Here is a 16997-nt window from a genome sequence, read left to right as displayed (position 1 = left end):
CCGATGTGGGACTCGATCCCAGGACCCTGAGATCATGACCTGAGCCGAAGGCAGTGGCTTAACCCACTGAGCCACCCAGGCGCCCCTAGAATGAGTTATTTTTATACGGGGAGTGAGCGGCATAACTTGGCAGAAGATGTCACTTGACTAGCAACGTCTTAGATTAAGTGACAAACTATTTTGAATAATGACAAGAAACCACGTCTAAAATACTAGAACCAAGAGTATTTACGTGGAGGCTCCCAGTTGGACAAGGACTCCATAAGGCCAAGAGCTGCTGGGCGGGGGAGGGGACGGGGTTTAACTGATAGAATCAGGCACTCTAAGGAATTAAAAGGTGTTCATGGGTTAACTTGTTAGACCTTCCAGATAAGACATTCGAAGGAGGCTTCTTCCTCCTTTTTTCCCTCCCTCCAAGAAATTTAACAAGACTCAGGCAAATGGTGAGGCTGGCAGGCTCGGGACCCAGCAGGGGAGGGGCTGTTCCGGGAACAGCATGCTTGGGGCGCTCTCGCGCCTTATGCTCCTGAGCTCGCACAATCAAGGCCGGTTAGTAATGACCAGACCCAGCAGGCAGTCTGCAGATGCTCCCTCACCATTTGTCCAGAACCTTCTTAAGGTAGTTGGTGGGTTTTTGCCAGCCCTGGGGTCAGGCTGCTCAGTTTGTGCTGGAAATTTGTTTAGGATGAGCCCTTCTTTTGGCCGGATGGTCGCCCCCAGGGCTGGGTACCCAGTGTCCGCATTTTAGCAAAGGGCGTCTGATCTCACACTGGGGTTGAACATGACTTGCCTTTTCTCATTTGGGGTTACTTCTTCGTGCCCAAACCAATGTCCCCAGACCCTGGCCTGAAACTGTTTCCAAGGCTGCCCCCACCACAGGTGGAGTGGCTTTCCTGGAGCCCACCAGAGCCTCCTTGGCTCCGGATTCTGCAAGGACAGTTGTCTCATAGGTAACCATGGCTGACATTTCAGGTGTGACTCCGGTCCTGTCGGTTTGTCCTTGGAGATCTTTCTATGGAAGGAGCTGAGTCAAGTCCAGACACACGGCCAGAAGTCCAGTTAGAAGGCGCAGTGTCTGCCCTGAGCTCATTCCTTTTCAGAGGAAGGAGTTTGATCTGAATGTTTTTCCAGGCATCTACTTGTCATTGACGAGTGGTAGTGATCTCCCAGACACCTCTCTGTCAGGAAAGACACAGCAGTGGTTTATTTGCGGCTTGGCTTGGTAGTATCGGCCGCCCTGTTGTTAATAGAAGAGCCCTTACCTCCTTTGAAACTACCAGCTGATTAAAAGGCAGTTTCTCTTCTCGCCCAGGAACGAGCATCTTTGCCTGATAACCCTGGTATGGGGACACAGTTGTGTTGGGGCTGGGGTGGGATCGGTGACTTTATCATGTGGCCACCTCCCATCCATCTGGGTTCCACGCTAGGGGATTTTCAGGTCTGAAAGACCCCGTTCCCCATTTCCTCCTAAAGCCGAAAGGAGGGGTGGGGAGAGGCCGCCGTCCTGAGCGGCTCCTTGTGTATGTTCCAGAGTCTCCCCTGCAGACCCCTGCTGATGATGGATCTGAGGAACCGGGCTCTGAAACCTCGGATGCTAAGAGCACGCCGACGGCCGAAGGTGGGCCCTCCTCTCCCTGCTGCATTCAGTCAGCCGCCCCTGCCTCCAGCCTGCGCTTAGCCATGCTTTCAGCCCCGCGTGCTGCCCTTCCCGGCTGCGTCTTCTGCCGCCTGTCCCTCTGGCTGAGTCATGCTTGTTCCGTGCTTTGCAGGATGGGCTCGGGCCCCGGAATGTGACAGGAGCCAAGCCCTGCTTTGATGTCTTGCTGGCCAGGGCGAGGTTTGGGCACCTTCGTCGTGTGTGCACTTTGAGGTGGCCGCATTAGCAGAGGCTAGGATCTGCAGCAAAGCGGGGCCTGAGCACGGCTTCACAAAGCCCCTGTTCCATGTGGATATCCTCCTGTACTCCTTCAGAAGCCCCCACCTACTTTATCTTCTTTCAGGAGCCACCAGGTCCCAGAGCAGCCATTGGGCTAAAGAAGGGGCCGGCTCAGTGCACATCTCCAAGCTCACACGTTGGGCCTGGTATGGTTTAGTTTCCTTCATTTCGTCGGCTCTGGGCTTGGTCCGGGCCTCTAGACCTTGGCCAGGGTGTTCGTTCCAGCACATCTCCTACCTTATCCTCTCTAGACCTTTGGTTATTATAAAGCTCCTCATGTATTTCCTGAAGAGCTCCTTGGTCCTGATTTTGACCACCTGCTCTTGCTTCCCATCTATGTCCATCAAGACTGCATTTGATTTCAGATCATGGAAAACCCAACTAGCTGCAGCACGGATCTGAAGAGTCTTCTGTGTCTCATGTAATAAGATGTCTGGAGGGCAGCAGGTCCCCTGGGTCATCAGTGCTCTTCTGTCTTTATCTGCTGCCATCCTGAACAGTTGGATTGTTGCTTCATGGTGACAAGATGGCTGCTGCACCTCCAAGCATCACATCTGCTTTCACAGCAAGAAGAAAGTAGCCAAGCAAAGTGGCCAAAAGGGCCCTGAAACCAAATGTTTTTCCTTTTTATTAGGAAAGCAAGAGTTCTGTGACAAGTCCCAGCTGGCTGACCCCCACTTATGTCTCATTGGCCAGAGATGAGTCTCATGGATGCCCCTGGCTATACGCAGGAGGCTGGAACACGGAGCATTTTGTTTTCTGACTCACTAGTTGCAGAAATCAAGGGAGAGGGGCATTGAGGATGGCTTTTGAGTAACCAGTCGATGGCATCTGCTCTTGCATCTCTCCATACATCCCCCAGGAGGCCTCTCAGCACTTCTCCTGGCCCTGCCCATGGCTTTAGAGGCTGTCACAGGATGAAAGCCTGGCCCAGCATCTCCCAAGTGTCCAAATGTCCACTTTTGAATGAATTCAGAAAGCGACTGCCAAGTGCCTACAGACCGCTTGGCATAAGGGTGCTTCTGTGGGGGAGAAAGTGGGCGAGGCCCTTCCCCCGTGGTGTTCAGCCTAGTGAGGAAAATACCCATGCCTAGTGCTCGTTGCTCTTCTTCTTAGGGCCAGTGATGCAAGACATTTCCCGCTGATCTTGTTAGGACAGTTTTGCAAGTTGCTACCACCCTGTGAAGGCCCTCAAAGCTTAACGCCAGACTTATGGCAGCCTCCCAAATCATGGTTTTCAGTGCTCCTGTCAACATTATTCTGGAAGAATCTTCCAGCCAAGTCTCGCTGCACTCTGGATGCTGTACATGTGTGGGCCCCAAGAGCTTCCGTTCCCACCCCACGGGGAAGGGGACCCTGCGGGCGGTGGGTTTTGCCAGGCTGCTCTGTCTTCTCCCGAGACGACCATAATTAAAATGGGTTCCATTTGACTAACTGACTCAGACTCTTGGAAAGCTTTCAAAACTGACAACTCCTTCTGTCTGCCTGGAACAGCCTTTGGGTGTGCTAGGGCGGTGCTCAGGGAGGACTGCGGATTTGGTAGTGTTCACCCTGACGAGAGGCTGACAGCATTCCTGGTGGTGGGTTTTTACCTCTGGCCTCTGCTCTGAAGGTGGACCATTTGTTGTCAAGGACTGTTGTCAAGCACCCAACTCTGGACAGGACCAGCCTGTCCATTGCCCCCACCTGCCCAAGGGAGTTTGTGTTTCCAACCATCAGTCATGGGCTCAGGGGACAGGGGGCTTGGAGCTGGGAGCCAACTTGCTGGTCACCTGGCAATGGCACTCCTATTTCACAGATGAGGAAACTGAGACCCAGAGGGCAAAGGTCTTGCTCCAAGCCTCACAGCGATCATCTACTCTTCAACATGCCTTCTTTCAAATCTCCTGGGCCCACCCCCAGCAGTCTCTCTCACTGCAGTGTTGACATGGGGGCTGTCCCCAGCAGACGGCCTGGGTATCTCACAAGCTGGGGCCACCAAGCAGGGTACGAATGTGCTTCCTTCGAAGACGTCAGGCTCTGGGCCCTGCTTTGTGGTGTTGCTGTTTTGCATGCCGCTGAGTCCCCTTCTGCCTCCCCGTCCCTGCCCACTCCCACACTAGAAGTAAGGTGAGGGGTGGGCCTGGCTCCTCCCAGCCCCCCTTAAGGAGACTCTCGGTTTGCAGACGTGACAGCACCCTTAGTGGATGAGGGAGCCCCCAGCGAGCAGGCGGCCGCTCAGCCCCACACGGAGATCCCAGAAGGAGCCACAGGTGAGGGTGACTCCCATGGCCGGGCACCCGGCTGCCCTGCATGGAGGAGGGGTGCGAACAGCGGTGATGCTCTCCCCGAGTGAGGCAGCCATGTGGGTGGATGCCAGGGTCTGGGGTTCTTGGGTCGTTCCGAGTTTGGTGCCCTGATGCCCTGTTGCTTCCATGGCTGCCTGCCAGCCTCTCAACAGACCGAGGCCCTTCTGGAGTCCTTCCAGCTTCTCTTCTCCCGTCTCAGCCCACACATCAGCTCAGAGCTCTCAGCCAGGTCCTCTGAGGCAGGCGGGGGGGCAGATTCTGCCTTCTTCAATCCCCAAGCTCAGCCCCGCCTCCTGCTGGGACTCTGCCCAGTGACAGAGTCCTCTCCTAGTGGGCAGTTTACCACCCAGGGCTCCCCCCCCTAGCGCGTGGCAGGGTCTTAATGGGACAGACCCTAAGGAGTTCAGCAATGGGATCTAGCACCCATTTCTAGGACTGTTGCTTCAAACGTGTTTGCACAGAACAGGCGTGGCTGGACTGTCCTGTCTACGCAGATGATGGGAGTAGCTCAGTCACGGCGCCGACCAGAGCTAGTGAGATGACCCCAGGGCCGCCAGGGGCCCTCAGAGCTGCCCGTGCTCTTAGGAAGTGGCGCGCTCGGCCCAGAGTGCTTGCTGTCATCCCCTTCTCACCCTCCTCTTTGGGTTTCCGTAAAGACTCAGCGGTTGGCGTGGCGATTTGGGGGTTGCTCAACAGGACAGGCAGGAGAGTGCTGGATGGGATTTCACCAGCGGTGGAGAGTGGGGGAAACGTCCCCAGATGGGAGTCTCCTTTCCTTCCTGAAGACAGTGCTCATGGCAGCCACTTGGGAAACTGCAGCCTTTTCTTGGGGCTCCATTTGTGGAGAGCACCACCCCCCACCATGCAGAGGTCCAGCAGCACCCACCACCCCAGCTCATTAAAGTAGTTTCTGCTTTGTGAGTTGGTCTTTTGAAATGGAGAGAGGCGGGGCCTCATCCCAGCGGTGAAGGTGGCTTGAAGGCCGTGGAATGACTCATGGACTGAGATGTTGGATAACCCGATTTTTGTCTTCCCCGTCCCAATGCAGCTGACTCAGTGGGGGAGCCCTTCTCCTCCCAGTGTGAAAACTGTAGCCTGCTCTTGACTTTGTCATCTCTCCTCGGTAACCGAAAGTACTCTCGTCTCCTCCGTGGCAAAATGCAGTCTGCGAGTGCTGCGCAGCATGTCCAGTCCAATGCAGTAGCCCAAGCTGATTCGGGGTTGCAGCCCTCCCTTCTGGGCCTGGGGAAGCGGGGGAGGCGGGAGGCAGGAAAATTCGTCCCGGATTGGCACTACTGGGAGTCAACTTCACAGGCTCTGCTGTGTTTAAAGTTGATCTCTCTCGTGGGCACCTGTCTGGAGCACTTCCAGCCCCTGCATCCCTGTTATCCCCCCGCAGGTCCCTCCCCCTGCACTGGCTTCCAACAGATACTTCTCTCTCCTCAGCCCCTTGGAATCTGAAGATCCACCCAGCCTTACTGTGCCAAGGCTGACTTCCATTGGTGGCCTACCGGCCACGGTCCAAGGCACCTCCAGCAACTGCTGCCCTGGCCTGTATCAGGTCTGTGGGAGACACACATTCTTTGCCCAAGCAAACCTGGGGTGTGTTGACTAACCTCATGGGCTGAAGCCACCACGCCCCTTCACTCTACCCCCAAATCAGGGCCAGCCCATCTCTCCTGGTTTTCCCAGGTGGGATTCTGACAGCAGTCCGCCATGTCTCTAACCCCAGGGGATACACACCAAGTATCTGAGTGATGCCTTGAAACTGTTTCAATGGGACTGTGATAGGAGGTGGCCCCGTAGCTGTCCTGCACACTCCCAAGCCCCGCTTTCCACCTTCTGCATCCTCAATGAGGTAGAGAGATTTCAGAGTTGGGGCACTTGTTTCCAGCTATCGTGTTGGATGCCCTGTACCCTAGTTTAGTCCTTGTTTGGGCGTGTCACAGTTGCTGTATCTTGGCACGCCGATGAAACTTCTCCTTGGAGGTCCTTTTGGGGGTGTGGTGTGGCCACCCCACTGCAGGAACCCCTGCCTTGTTGGGGTGGGAGCCCCTGCCTCTGGGGGCTTCAGAGAGAGAGTGACTGCCCAGCCACCATCATGCATCCGACCTGCCCCCTTTGGTTTCTCTGGGGACTCCCTTGCTGGGAACTGGGAGGGGGGAACATCAGAGTTACCAGCAGCTTTTAATTTCTGACATGCGCTCAGGCCAAGATAGTCAACCCTGCACTGGCCTGTGAGTGCAGCGACTTCCCAGCGCCCCAGCAGTCCATGCCCACGTGTCCCCTCATATTCTTAGTCTCCAGGACTCCATGCCACTCAGCTGGACTTGCTGTCAGTCCAAGGCTTTCTATCATGGCCTTGTCAGAAACTCAGACCACATCTGTGCTTGGAGCTGCCTCTCCTGGACGGTTGGCTGTTGTTGAATGACATGGAGGTGTCACCATTTGACATTGTGGGTGGCACAGTGTCGGCTGGCGAGGGCCCAGAGGGTGGTCACGTTCATGGCCTGGCAGATGGGGAGCCCACTGCCAGCCCCCTTCTATCCTCCCTGCAGCTGTTCTGGGACGGCCTGTGGGCTAGGTATTTGTAAGGTCACTGTGCAGCTGTCCAGTAACCCTGAGAATCATCCTTTTCCCTCATCCATGCTTTCTAGGGTGGGCCCAGGCTGGTCACTTGGCATTTCTGTCATAGGTGTAAAATCTTAAACATCGCAGGGCTGGGAGAAAAGACTGGTCGCCGCCCAGCCGGCCACTCGTAGACATCTCTTCGAGGTGGTGGCTTCTCTGTCCATGTCCGTCGGGGCACGGGCGTTCTTCTGGGGCCATGAGGCAAGCGTGCGTCAATGTGTAGCAAAGTTGCTTTATAGACCCTTTCTTCCGGACACTGGTATCCGTTGTCCAGAGCAAAGTCCTGGTTCTTCATGGTACAGAAATTGGCATTGCTGTAAAGCGTACTGATTTTGGGGCTGTCGGAGATGTTGTCTCCCTGAGCAGGAGCCCAGGACATCCTCAAAGCTGCTCTCTGGCACCACTGACCCCCTTCTAAGCAGGGGCCCCTACTCCTAGCATGTGGTTAGAGGTGTTTGCCCCGTCATTTGGAGACAAGAAACCAAACAGCTCTGGGGCGCCTCCCATATGCCCGGCACTCAGCCAAACACATTCACTCAAATTCTCGTATTAACCATCATTCCCATCGTACGAGACAAGCCGGTGTCATCACCTGGGGGTCTAGATGAGCACATGGGCTCAGAGAGGTTAAGTAAATGGTGGTGCCTGGTTGTGAACCCCAGCCTGACTCCACGGCCCTAGATAATTAGTGCTTCCTTGTACCCTCAGCGCCTCTGGAGCCCTGGCTGGGGCTGGGAGCGCACCTGCCGCTCAGACCTGGTTCCGGTCAAAGGCTGAGCGCAAACTGGCTCTCTGACCTCACCCCTCCTGTGTGAGTGGGGCACTCGGGCCCCTGCGCCCTGTGGAGAAGGTCTTTCCTGCAGGATCATGGTCATGTGGAAGGGGTGTGGGTGCGGTGGGGTTCACTAAGTGCTTTCAGCCACATCCACATCCCCAGCAATAATGTTTGTGAAGAGCCGGAGGGGCCACCCCTTGGTACCTCATAAGATGTGCCTTTCCTGAATGTTCTTGGAAAAATCCCGGAAAATGCAAAGAGCTTTGTTTCCAGCAAACAGTAACTATCTTTGCTTCTATCTTCTTCATTTGCTGACCATAAAACAGCTGAGGAAGCAGGCATCGGAGACATGCCCAACCTGGAGGACCAAGCTGCTGGACACGTGACTCAAGGTCAGTGGGCTAGAATCGCCGACCAGGCATGGGGGTTGGGAGGGGGGAGACAGAAGCACTCTGAGGGGCTCCACCCTGTAAAGACAGTCTGGCCCCGGGCCCGATTTCACGAGGCCAGACTTCTAGGAGTAGGCGCTCATCGAGGTTGGGCTAATTAGATAAAGAAAGAGCTCTAGTCCCTTTTTTACCCCCTTAACATAATTTCTGATTCCTAAGCTGTTTAGTGGGAAGTCAATAATGTCCCAACAGAAACCCAGAGATGCAGGACGGGTGATTTCCTCTGCAGGCTGCCCTCTGGCCTGTCCCGGGAGCAGGGCCTCAGCCGTATCCCCACCCAGCAAATTCTTTTCAACTTTCTCCTGGGCAACCTTCAGACCTTATTGTGATGCTCTCTTCTCAGAGAACCAAACTACTGTGTTCAAGGAAGCCAACTTTCTGTGAGCATTTAGCACACATGTGTTAAGAACTTAATCTTATAAATCCTAAAGATTCCTTAATCTCAGGAAATGGAGACCTCTGATAGAAAGGGAGACCTTTAGGTTTGTTTTCTATCATTCGCCGCGTCAATGAACTCGACAGTGTACTGTATCATGGGGAAGTTTCTAGATTGCCAAAGAGCTAGGATGACCCTGTTCTTCTCTCCAGAAAGTGATGTGGGATTTGTCCAACATTTGGTGCCGCTGCTGGGACCCGCTGGCGTTAAGAGGACCCTGGTCCCAAAGAAGGGTCTCGCTGCAGGTGTTTTGAAGCTTAACTCCACATGAGAGGGGTCTGTGCCCCAGAGCGGGCTGACGTGCTCAACTCACGTGGCACAGAGAGGCGTGTTTTCATTTTTAGGCTTACAAAGAGCTTCAAAAAATATTAGAAGGGATAATGAATGTAAGGGGGAACCCTAGCCTGTACGTTACAAACAGACCCTGCCTCCTCTTTCTTTTAGGTCATGGTTCTCAACTTCGGTAAAATGAAAGGCTTTTCTAACCTCTGGAGATGATCATTTATTTCCATAGAAAGAAGTGGATTTGAGTTTTTACCCTATGAATTTTTTTAAAAGATTTTATTTATTTATTTGACAGAGGGAGAGAGAGCATAAGCAGGGGGAGTAGCAGGCAGAGGGAGAGGGAGAAGCAGGCTTCCTGCCAAGCAGGGAACCTGATGCGGGACTTGATCCCAGGACCCCAGGCTCATGACCTGAGCCAAAGGCAGATGCTTAACAACTGAGCCACCCAGGCGCCCCTTCCTACACATTTTTACTACAGGCTATGTGTTTCTGCCCCTATGACATGTTCCATGCAATGAAAAGATCAGGCCAATGTCTTTATTTTTGTGCTCACTGACTTCTTCCATTTTTCCATCAGTGTCCTAAAATCGCATAGATACAAAGATGAGCACCAGATAGACACTGGCTGTGGGAAGTGGGCACCAAATCCGTGAAACATGGAGGTTTCTACCTCTGCTCCCAAGACCAGCACCTCTTGCCTTGATGCAAACTGCTGGTCCATACTGACAAGGCCTCTGCCCTCTGGTGAACCCGTGTGAAGCTTGGACACATGATCCACAAACACATCTTATTTCCCAAAGACCTGTCATCTGTTTTCAGATTTAGGAAGAGCCACATAACAATAGCCCTGTTACTCGATCTTGAAGTTTCTGCGGCGGAAGGCAGCCCGTGTTCTTGAAGAACCTAAGATAGACGAGGCTGCTTCAGGATGGCACCCAGGGAGCTGAGTGTCAGGTGTAGGAAGGCCTTACCCGTGTGCTGCTCACAGCGGGGTACACCTTTTGTCTGTGTCACGAGGACCGGGGCCTCCTGAGGGCGAGGTGAGGGGACTATTTATCCGGAGTCCGGAGGCCTTCCCCTTGGTAGGCCAGATACTGTTTACCTTGGACTGCGCTCCCCCACCCCCCACCCCCAGATGACTGTGGTGTTTACTACTTAGGAGCACCTCATAGCACCTAGGAGCCGCACGGACTGTTCTCCTAGGCTGGCTCCGGCCTCCGGAAGTCTATACATGAAGTTAGGTTCAGTCAAACTCACACACACACACTGTACCATCAAATACTGATGACTTTTCAAGGTGTGTTTACTGTTTACGTTTGGGGCCTTTGTCTCTTTTGTCATGAGAGTCGTTCACAGTCTTCTGGTATATCAGTACAGTCACATCCTGACCACGAGCAATTTCTAGAAAGCTCTGGGAGGAAAGCTCTTTCCAGAAGGCAGGGAGACCTGGCCCACCATGGAGGTGTAGACAAGCACCTACTGTGCGCGCAGCCTCCGGCCTGTCGAGCTGGTTGGTTGACGAGGCGTCGTGGCCTTGAGACACATGCTCCGATTATCTGTCCTTCCCACTGTTTTTTTTCCCGGGGACCGACGGACGGCCCCAGTAAGGTGCCCGTAGACCCCGTGGAAAGCAGAAATGAGCCTGTCTTCCTGACACCAGTTTGCTCGTGTCATGGGCATTCCCTTGCCTCCCTCCCCTGAGCTCCTCCAGTACCCTGAATCTTTGGGGTCCTGCGCTGGAGTTGCATGGGTTCTTCTGTGGAGATTAGATGCAAGGTGCAGAGGTTGGGAATTCAAACAAACAAACAAACAAAAAACAACAGAGGATGTGGGTTAGGAGTACCAGAGAGTGTGACTCCCGTCCTTAATATGCTCAGGGCTCACGGGAATGCCGCCTGCACGGGCGAAAGAGTGAAGTGTGCCCTTCGCCAAGCGCTAGTCGTGGGACGGGCTGAAAACTGGTCTCATTGACAACAGTAACAACAGCAGCAGCTTTGCCACGCAGAACCCTTTCCCACCACAGCGGCCAGCCTCGCCTTATAGATGCAAAAGTCCCCTCCGTGATCCACAACCTGGATAATCTATTTATAGGAACCTTGTGGCCGGTCTGTTAGCAAAGACTCGAGCCCTGGTGGTGATGAATTTGGGCATTTTCCAAATCGTAAGGCAGACTTGGTGTATGGGCAACTGCTAGTTTCATTTGGCAGAAAGGGGAAGCAGAGAGAGGGAGAGAAAAGGGTATCCTCACTGCCCCCAAGCCAGGGCCTAGCTAGAGGCCAGAATCTTCAGGAAGCGCAGGGTCCCTAGAGAGAGGGAGACGCTTCCGTAGCTGAGGAGTTTCAGCACGAGGCAGCCCTACAGCGGGGCTGGCAGCCTGGAGGTGCTGACATGCTCTGAGCCCACCCAGAGCCTGCGAGAGGCAGAGGACTGATGCTGGTGCTAGATGGGGCCTTGGAGGTCACCCAAGTCTGAGCACCTGTTTTACAGATGAAATGGGGGCCCAGAGAGGGGAGATGCCTGCCCACCCAGTGTCGCCCGGGGAGTCCATGTTAGGTAGACCAACAGAGCTCTCATTCTGAGCAATGGAAAGCAACAAGGATGAGCCCAGGGTGCGCGTTCCTCTTTCTTTTCTGGCTGGGCTTGTGATGCTGTTTAAATGTCCTTTTCTTATTTCAAGAATGCGTTCTCTCTCTTAAACAATTAATGCATCCTTGCCAACCTTTTGCCACCGCCGCCTCTTCAAACCCAGAGGAGCTGAGAGTTCCAGGCCAGCCAAGAGAGGTACCTGAGAGGCCCCCAGCCAACGGGCTTAGCTCTCAGGATCAGCCTGAACACGGCAGAGAAGCTTCTGGGGTCTCTGTGCTGCCTCTGGGGGAGAAATGGCCAGAGGCCCCCGCCCTGGTGGTCCCCTGCCATTCCCAGCATCGCCCCATCTGCGAACCATCTTCTCCAACAGGAGGCCCTCAGGAGCCCCACCAGGAGTGGGGACCCAAACCAGGGGCTGGGGTCAAGGGGGGTCTGGCCTTTCCAAAGCCCACCTCCCCCGGATGTCTCCAGATGGAGTCTGGGGTTGTCAAGGTTGTCCAGGAGAGCTGCCCCGGGGAGCCAGGGCACCGTGGAGGTGAGGCCGCCGACCCAGGCACCCTGGGTCTGACAGGCCAACGTGTGTCCTACACACCTGAGGCTGCCATCGAGCCTGACGGCCTCAGGAAGATCACATGCCAGCCTTCGGAGACAGAACCTGAGGACGCAGAGGCAAGTCGCCATGGCTTGGGGCCGCTGGAGCACCAGCTTGTGGGAGACCTGCACAAGGAGGCGCCCCCTCTGAAGGGGGACCATGGCAAAGAGAGGCAGAGGGGCAAGGATGTCGACGAAGACCGCGATGTGGACGAGTCCTCGCCCCAGGACTCCCCTCCCTCCCAGGTCTCCCCAGGTCTTCAGAGCTCCCCCACCCGAGGTGGGCCACCCCCCCACCCCGCAGTTTCCAGAGGAGCCACTGGCTTCCCCAGTTTCCCAGGCGAGGGTGCCATCCACCTCCCTGTCGATTTCCTCTCCGACGTCTCCACAGAGATCAAGGCCTCAGAGCCCCACGGGCCCAGTGCAGGGCCCACGGTGGAACGTCAGGACACGCCCCCCGAGTTCACCTTCCACGTGGAAATCAAAGCCAACGTGCAGAAGGAACAGGGACAGTCAGAGCTGGATTTGGAAGGGACTGCCCTCCCAGGGCCCCCCGGAGAGGAGCAAGAACCCCAGGGCCCTTCTGGGGGAGAGGACACAAAAAAGACTGACCTTCCAGAACCCTCTGGAAAGCAGCCTGCCACTGTTCTGCCAGGGAAGCCTGTCAGCCGGGTCCCTCAACTCAAAGGTCTGTGTCTTGAGCTCCTTCGCTCCTCCCTGGCGACCTCGTGTGGCACCTGGGCTGCGGGCACTGCCACTGAGCTTCCGGCCCCTCCTTGACTCCCGCTGCTTCTGAGGTTCCTCGGGAGAGTCACTGAAGCCGCCCCTCCGGACACTGCCGCTCACCCTCCCGCAGCCGCCTCCTGCTCTCAGGCTCCGGTAGCACGTGCTCCTTTCATGCTTGCCCGCCATGCTGCATGTCACCAACACCCCACCCAGCGCTGTCCACCTTGTCCATTTCTCTGGCCCCCCGAAGGACCCACGATGGTCCATCAGCCCACAGGTGGCTGGTGTGCTGCCCTCCGCAGAGTGGATAACAGCTGGTCTGCTTTTGAGGGCTGATTATGGGCCCTACAGTCATTGTCCAGAACCCTCCCGACCCTTCCAAGAGGGCATAATTAGCCCCACTTTGCACACGAGGATGCGGGCTCAGAGAGATAAAGTCACTGGCTGAAGGTCACCAGGTAGTAAGTGACAGAGCCCTATTCAGAATCCGGGTGGGTCTGCTCTGAAAGTCACACTCTTCCCTGTTCAGCACAGTGCCTTCCAGAAGGTTCTGAAGGGTGCCCTCCACGCCCAGAGACACAAAGGGCATGAGCCTGCCTTCTGCTGCTCTTGTCCGTGGACAACACATCACATGCGGCAGATGACACAGACACGAGTATTTGGGGATAGCCCAGAGCCCAAGCTGAGCCTTCGGCCCAACAGCCCCCCACCCCGTCTGCCCTGTCTTGCAGCAGGGGAGACGACGAGCAAAAACAGAACGTTCCTGTCTGAATCTTCTCTTCCTCCCTTGGGGGAGCCTGGGAACCCCTGTGCTGGGATGGCAGGGGCCTCAGGAGCACAGCAGCCCTTCAGGAGCTGGGGAGGTGGTAGGGGAGGTTCCCCCGTGTTGGCATCTCTGGCAGGAAGACAAGGAGGCCAGCGGAGGCCTCAGGTGCATTCATACATTTAGGACATCCAGTGTGTTGGAATTATTCGCAGGGCTCAGAAATCCCTCACTTGAGTGGCCAATTGCAAACATCTGTTACAGTGTTTTGAGATTTTACTTTCAAGAGAACTTTGAAATGTAGGTAAAGGAACTTTATGTATAAAATTAAGGCCCTGAAAAATTCCTGTACTCTCCTGTTTTAAAATATCCTAAATTCCAAAATAGTAGGAGACAAATAACTGTGACTTGGCAAATTATAATAGTGTTTCCTGAAGTGGTGTTTTATTGAATACTGGCTATTGATAGATGTGTCCAGGGGAAAAGGAGTTCTGTGGTCCAATAAGTTTGGAAAAAAACAGGCAAAGCGAAGTTACGCAAGGTTTGCTGCAGCAGGACTTGTCAGAGCCTTTAATATTCTAATGCACATTAATGCACATTATGACCCTCTGAGAAAGACACAGAGTACAGATTTCCCAAATTTACTTGACCTGACCTGCTAACATCTCCCGGAAGAGGACTTGTTCAGGAGTACCCAATCTGGGAAATGCGTATCTAGCAGATGCTTCTGTTGTGACACGGAGGGTGATGGTTGATTTGAGCAAAAGACGTGAATCGGGTCCACCTGGGGCTCTTATTAAAATGCATATTCGGAGGCCCCACCTTGAGCTTACAGAGTCTCAGGTGGACCCAGGGATCTGTGTTTTCTCAACTCGTCCTAGTGGTTCTGCTGTGTGGGACTGTGTGACAGTGTCTGGGCTAGACCATCAATCCAGGTCACTCCAGAAATCCAGTCTCCCGCAGCCAGCAGGAAGCTCCAGGAGACCCCATTGACCTTTCAGCAGGGGGAGTATGGTACTGAGACCAAGGACGAAAGTCTATAATCAGTCTATAATCAGCAAAGAATGTCACCAGAAGGGAAGGATGAGTGCCTTTCTAGACATGAAAGTCGCCAGCTGTTTGATCCTAAATTCCAGAGATAACCTGTAGAATGTTTGACGATAACTAGTCTTTAGCTAATTTGGGGAATCGACAAGGATTAGTCCCCGTGGGAGGGCCCGTAGATGGCAAGAAGACCCTTCCCGGCTGGTCATGGGTGGACCAGGCTTGTCGAGGGCAGGGCTGCTGGGGCTGGAGACCATAGCCGCCCTCCCCCCAGCCATTAGAGAGGGACAAGATCCAGGAAGACACTTCACTCACCCTGACCCTTGGGGGACAGCACGAGTAAGGGATCCTGCAGGGGGTTGGAGCATAGCTGAGCTGCCCTGGGTGTGCCCAAGGTTCTCCAAATGCCCCTCCTTGGAGTGGGGTTGGTGCCCCCTGGGAGAGGCAGACCCTGGAAGAGACAAGGAAGGAGCCTATGAGAGATGAGGTCTGCACTGTCTGCCTTCCCTGATCACCCCGTCACCCGCGTGTGCCTGGAAGAGTTTTCACTGCGTCCCTGCTGCATGTCCCCACCCTTGGCCAACCTGCTGCCCCCTCTTGTCAGGGTGCGCCAAGCAATGACCCCAGTGTGCTGTGTGGATACTAACAAGGAGAGACAGCAAGGGGGAAAAATATCCGCTGGGTTTCCACCCAGCCCAGCCGAGCAGAACACACTGTACTTATCCCGGGAAATCAGCGCAACCGCATCCAGCTCTTTCCAGGAGCTCTGCAAACAGGTGTAACATACAATCTCATTTTATGTCTTATCAGCTCGCATGGTCAGTAAAGGCAAAGATGGGACTGGACCCGAGGACAAAAAAGCCAAGGTAAGCTGACAAAAACCACAAACCTCCGCCAGCGTCAAATTTATTAAGAAGTCGTGCTTATCTGAATTTTTATATGTAACACGTGGGGAGCTTCTGTCACCGAAGGATGACTGTCATTTAGAAAATGCTTTGTGTTTTCATGCAAACTGTTAAAATTCCAGCATTTATCAACTTTGATGCTTATGCCAGGGAAGGGCGGTCAGCAGGTGAATGAATTCATGCTCCTAATTGCAATTCTGTTAGCGTAGTTGAAACAAGACGTTCATCGTAAACAAAGATACACTTGAATTTTCTGCAATAAAGTTTGAATTTTGCACTTCTTAAACTTGCCACTGCAGATCCAGGCTCAGTGAGCATGTATGCACACATACATACTTAAGGTGTAGAGAAAATACCATTTATTCAGGTGGCTGAGGGAACATTGACCAAGGAAGCGACCTCTAACCTAAGGTGGAGGGTTCTGGGAAAGCCCTAAAAGAGGGGACCTACGAGGCAGATGGGGAAGGAAATGTGAAGGAGAGTTGCTGAGGCAGCACTGGGAACAGCATTTCGAGGAGCAGGAACAGCACAGCAAAGCCCAGACACGTGAAGAAATGATACATGTTCTGAGAATTCTAGGCAGGTGGGTTGGTTGCTGTGGAACTCCAAGTGGTGCCGGTGTGCTGGTGTACGGTGGGAAGGACAGTGGGGGAGGGAAAGCGGATACACGCCTCAAATGCTCAGTGGACAAGTGGGCAGCAGTGCAGTAGACGCCATCTTGAAATCTTGCCAAGGCGCCAGTTTGACACAAGCTTTAGTCAGACGTCAAAAACCAACCTGAGGTATGGTGGATGGAGCCCCTGCTCCCACCAAAAGCGCCTCCAGAATGGTGCGGGCTTTCTCAGTGCTTCCTGTCAGCTGTAGTTTCCTCCCATAATGACTGTGCCTCCTTGAAAATTCTCCTGTAACTGCGCAGTAGAGTTTCCCCAGGAAAATCCCTCTGTGGCGCTAGATGAAGACCTATTTTCTGTAAAGGCATCTAAAATATCCAATATAAATCCTGCCCGGAACACCTGGGTCTGAATCCATCCCAGAGCCCTGGTGGGGTCCTCAGAGGCAGAGGGTAGGTCTAGGAGTTGGGGAGAATGTGTGGTGCCTCCCCTCTAGGAGTTGGGGAGCATGTGTGGTGCCTCCCCTCTAGGAGTTGGGGAGCATGTGTGGTGCCTCCCCTCTAGGAGGTCAGGGTTTGCCATCATAAGACCTGGTGAGGCAGCCCGAGGGTCCTGCGTGGACCTGGGCAGCTGGGCCCTAGGGATGCGAAGCCATGGCAAGAGCTGCTGGCCAGTCGTGCCCCACGTCAGGGGAGTCCCAACCTCAGGCATGCATGTATTCCATTCATTCATTCACGTGCACACATGGGAACAACATCCCTGTCCCGGACAGCGAATGATCTGGTCTTGCACGATCCTGGGCCAGGTAGGGAGTGCCGCCAGCAGAAGGGGGCCTGTGCCTGGGAGAGGAGGAGTACCCACCCCCAACTTTTATCATCACCAGTTCCAAGACCTTAGCCTGGGTCCATCCCCTCACACCTTTCCCCACCCCCTGGGCCCTCCTCCTTGCCGAGGCTGGCCACACAGAGGGC

General features: G+C 54.4%; 1 protein-coding gene across 1 annotated transcript in view; it reads left to right on the top strand.

The window, feature by feature from the left end:
- The window catches only part of LOC111158157 (microtubule associated protein tau), a 98100-nt gene that overhangs the window by 55692 nt on the left and 25411 nt on the right, over positions 1-16997 (top strand). The window contains exons 3-8 of the mRNA XM_022520045.1: positions 1532-1618; positions 4102-4188; positions 7957-8022; positions 9034-9035; positions 11858-12665; positions 15321-15376. Of these exons, the coding sequence (XP_022375753.1) occupies positions 1532-1618; positions 4102-4188; positions 7957-8022; positions 9034-9035; positions 11858-12665; positions 15321-15376 (1106 nt within the window). The remainder of the gene's footprint in view (positions 1-1531; positions 1619-4101; positions 4189-7956; positions 8023-9033; positions 9036-11857; positions 12666-15320; positions 15377-16997) is intronic.

The sequence above is a fragment of the Enhydra lutris genome, unplaced genomic scaffold (assembly GCF_002288905.1).
Source record: "Enhydra lutris kenyoni isolate GAN:26980312 unplaced genomic scaffold, ASM228890v2 scaffoldscaffold57, whole genome shotgun sequence".
Lineage (NCBI taxonomy): Eukaryota > Metazoa > Chordata > Mammalia > Carnivora > Mustelidae > Enhydra > Enhydra lutris.
This window is presented reverse-complemented; position numbering and strand designations above follow the sequence as displayed.